Genomic DNA, 2,493 nt, shown 5'->3' with positions numbered 1-2,493 from the left:
TACCTCATTGTGATTTTAATCTGCATTTCCCTAATGGCTAATATTGAACATGTTCTAATGTACTTATTTGCCATTAATTAATTTTTAATGAAATATATGTTCAAAGCTATGATCCATTTATAACTGGGTTTGTTTGCTTTCTTTTGAGTGCTTTTTTTTTTTTTTGTAGTGCTCTTTATATATTTCAGATCCAATCCCTTTTCACATTTGTGAAATGCAAATGTTTTCTAAGTTGTTGTCTTCTCATCTTAGTAGTATGTTCTGAGTGGTAGAAATTCTTAATTTTGATGAGGTTATTTATCTTTTTTATCTTTTATGAACTGTGGTTTTGGTGCCATACAAAAAAAGAAATCTTTGCCTAGCATAAAGACACAAATATTTTCTCTTAAAAGTTCTGTAATTTTAGATTTTACATTTAATTCTACCATATTTTTGAGTCAGTTTTGTATAAAGTGCAAGAGGTGGATCATAACTGGTGTTTTTGCACATAGACTTCCAGTTGTTCCAGCATGAATTGATAAAACACTTTCCATTCTCCACTGAATTGCCTTTGTTTCTTAAAAAAAAAAAAATAAGAAAAAGAAAACAGTTAACCATATAGGTACAGGTTTCTTTCTGGACTCTAGTTTATGCCATTAATGTTTTCTGTCTTTATGTCAATACTCTCCTGATTACTATATTTTTAATGTCCTTTCCTTGTGTTATTATATTTTCATTTTTAATACTGTAGAGTACTTTTATGAAATTTGTAAATGCTTATATTTTATTTTGGCAAAAAAAAAGCCTTTAGATTAATAAAACCTACTTCTCTCTTATGAAAAAAAAAAAAAAAGAACTGCTACCCTTTTCTGAGGCTGTTCATTTTTCAATCAGCAGGAGTTAAGAAAACCCTTTCTGAAATGACTGCTACAGGGCAAGTGATTTAGCTTCTGAGAATGAAAGCCATCCTTGGGCTGTCTCTGCTGCTTCATTTCCTAAGACCTCTTCCACATCTGTTCCAGCTGTCTCTTCTCACATCTCCTTACCAGACTACATCAAGGGTCTGACTGTCGGAGAGGAGCCAGGTAAAATGAAGGCCAAAAGAGGTCTCCAAACAGAACTCCTCAGGCACAGAAACAAGCAGTCTTACTCTGGCTTGGAATGATTCTTGTATCGGGTAACAAAATTCATCAGAGCGAAAACCTGGCTTTCTGCTTTGCCCCTCGAGCATGAGAAAGAAAAACATTTCAACTCTTTGACATTATTTTCCACAAACATTGTATTTGATGAACTTGTGTATCGTGGCATGTTTGTGAGTAGACACATGACACTGAGCCAAAGGTCTCCTGACAAAACAATTCAATCTGTTAAGAAATGTTTCTGCCCACAGCTCTACGCAGGGCATCCTTGACCTCCTTGTTCCTAAGACTGTAAACAACAGGATTCAGCATGGGAGTGATGATGGTGTAGGTCACAGAGAGAAGAAGATCTTTTTCAATTGCATTTTCTGACTTGGCCTTGAGGTAGGCAATGGTGGCACAGCCGTAGTGGACAACGACCACAGTGAGGCGAGAGGCACATGTGGCAAAGGTCTTCTTCCGGCCCTCGGCTGAGGGTATCTTAAGGATGGAAGAGATGATGAGGATGTAGGAGGCGAAGACCAGGACAACAGGCACAATAATCACAAACGAACTTACACCATAATTGATGATCTCATTGATAGTGGTATCAGTACAAGAAAGTTTCATGACTGGGTAAATGTCACAGAAGAAGTGGTCCACCGCGGTGCCACAGAAGGACAAGTTGAACATGGCCGTTACATGGAGAACTGCCATAGCAAGACCAGTGCCAAAGGACCCACAGACTAACCTAGCACACACTCCTTTGTTCATGAGGACTGTGTACCTCAGGGGCTTGCAGATGGCCACATAATGGTCATAGCCCATTACTGTGAGCAAGAAGCAATTATTAGCAGCCAAGATGACAAAAAAGAACATCTGAGTTGCACAGCTTCCCAAAGAGATAGGCTGGTTATAAACAATGAGACCAGAAAGCATGCGTGGGATGATGACCAGTGTGTACACCGTCTCTGAGCTAGAGAGCATGCTCAGAAAGAAGTACATTGGGCTGTGGAGGTGACGGTCAATGCAGATGACAGTCACGACGATGATGTTCCCAGTCAGAGTGAAAATGTGGGCGGTGAGGAAAACCACAAAGAGGGTTATCTGGTGATTTCCAAAGATGGAGAATCCCAAGAAGATGAATTCTGCCACTTCTGTGAAGTTCTTTCTCTGCATTCTGCTATATCAGTGTCCTAAAGCAACAGATACAGGCTGTCATATCAAGGGGAAAATTCCCATCAGCAACTGGTCTTCATAGTACGGGACAATGATAGCTGAATTGAGTGATCCTAGTTCCCCCTTTGTGACCAACAAGCTCATGTATATGACCCCTGAATAGAAAGAGAAAACTGTGGTTGCCTCTTTGGGGTTTATACATGTAAACACAATCACT

General features: G+C 39.3%; 1 protein-coding gene across 1 annotated transcript; it reads right to left on the bottom strand.

Moving 5' to 3' along the window:
* Positions 1-1,346: 1,346 nt before the first annotated feature.
* On the bottom strand, positions 1,347-2,276 carry LOC133040069 (olfactory receptor 10J5). The gene has a single exon (XM_061119814.1). It carries the CDS (start codon positions 2,274-2,276, stop codon positions 1,347-1,349), a length of 930 nt encoding a protein of 309 aa, XP_060975797.1.
* Between the last annotated feature and the right edge of the window lie 217 nt (positions 2,277-2,493).

Source organism: Dama dama, chromosome 20 (assembly GCF_033118175.1).
Source record: "Dama dama isolate Ldn47 chromosome 20, ASM3311817v1, whole genome shotgun sequence".
NCBI classification, from domain to species: domain Eukaryota; kingdom Metazoa; phylum Chordata; class Mammalia; order Artiodactyla; family Cervidae; genus Dama; species Dama dama.
Note: the sequence above shows the minus strand (reverse complement) of the source record. Positions and strands in the feature narration are given on the sequence as shown.

What these genes read in the sequence shown, in the direction of transcription:
- LOC133040069 (XM_061119814.1), bottom strand. Translation starts at nt 2,276, where the DNA reads ATGCAGAGAAAGAACTTCACAGAAGTGGCAGAATTCATCTTCTTGGGA.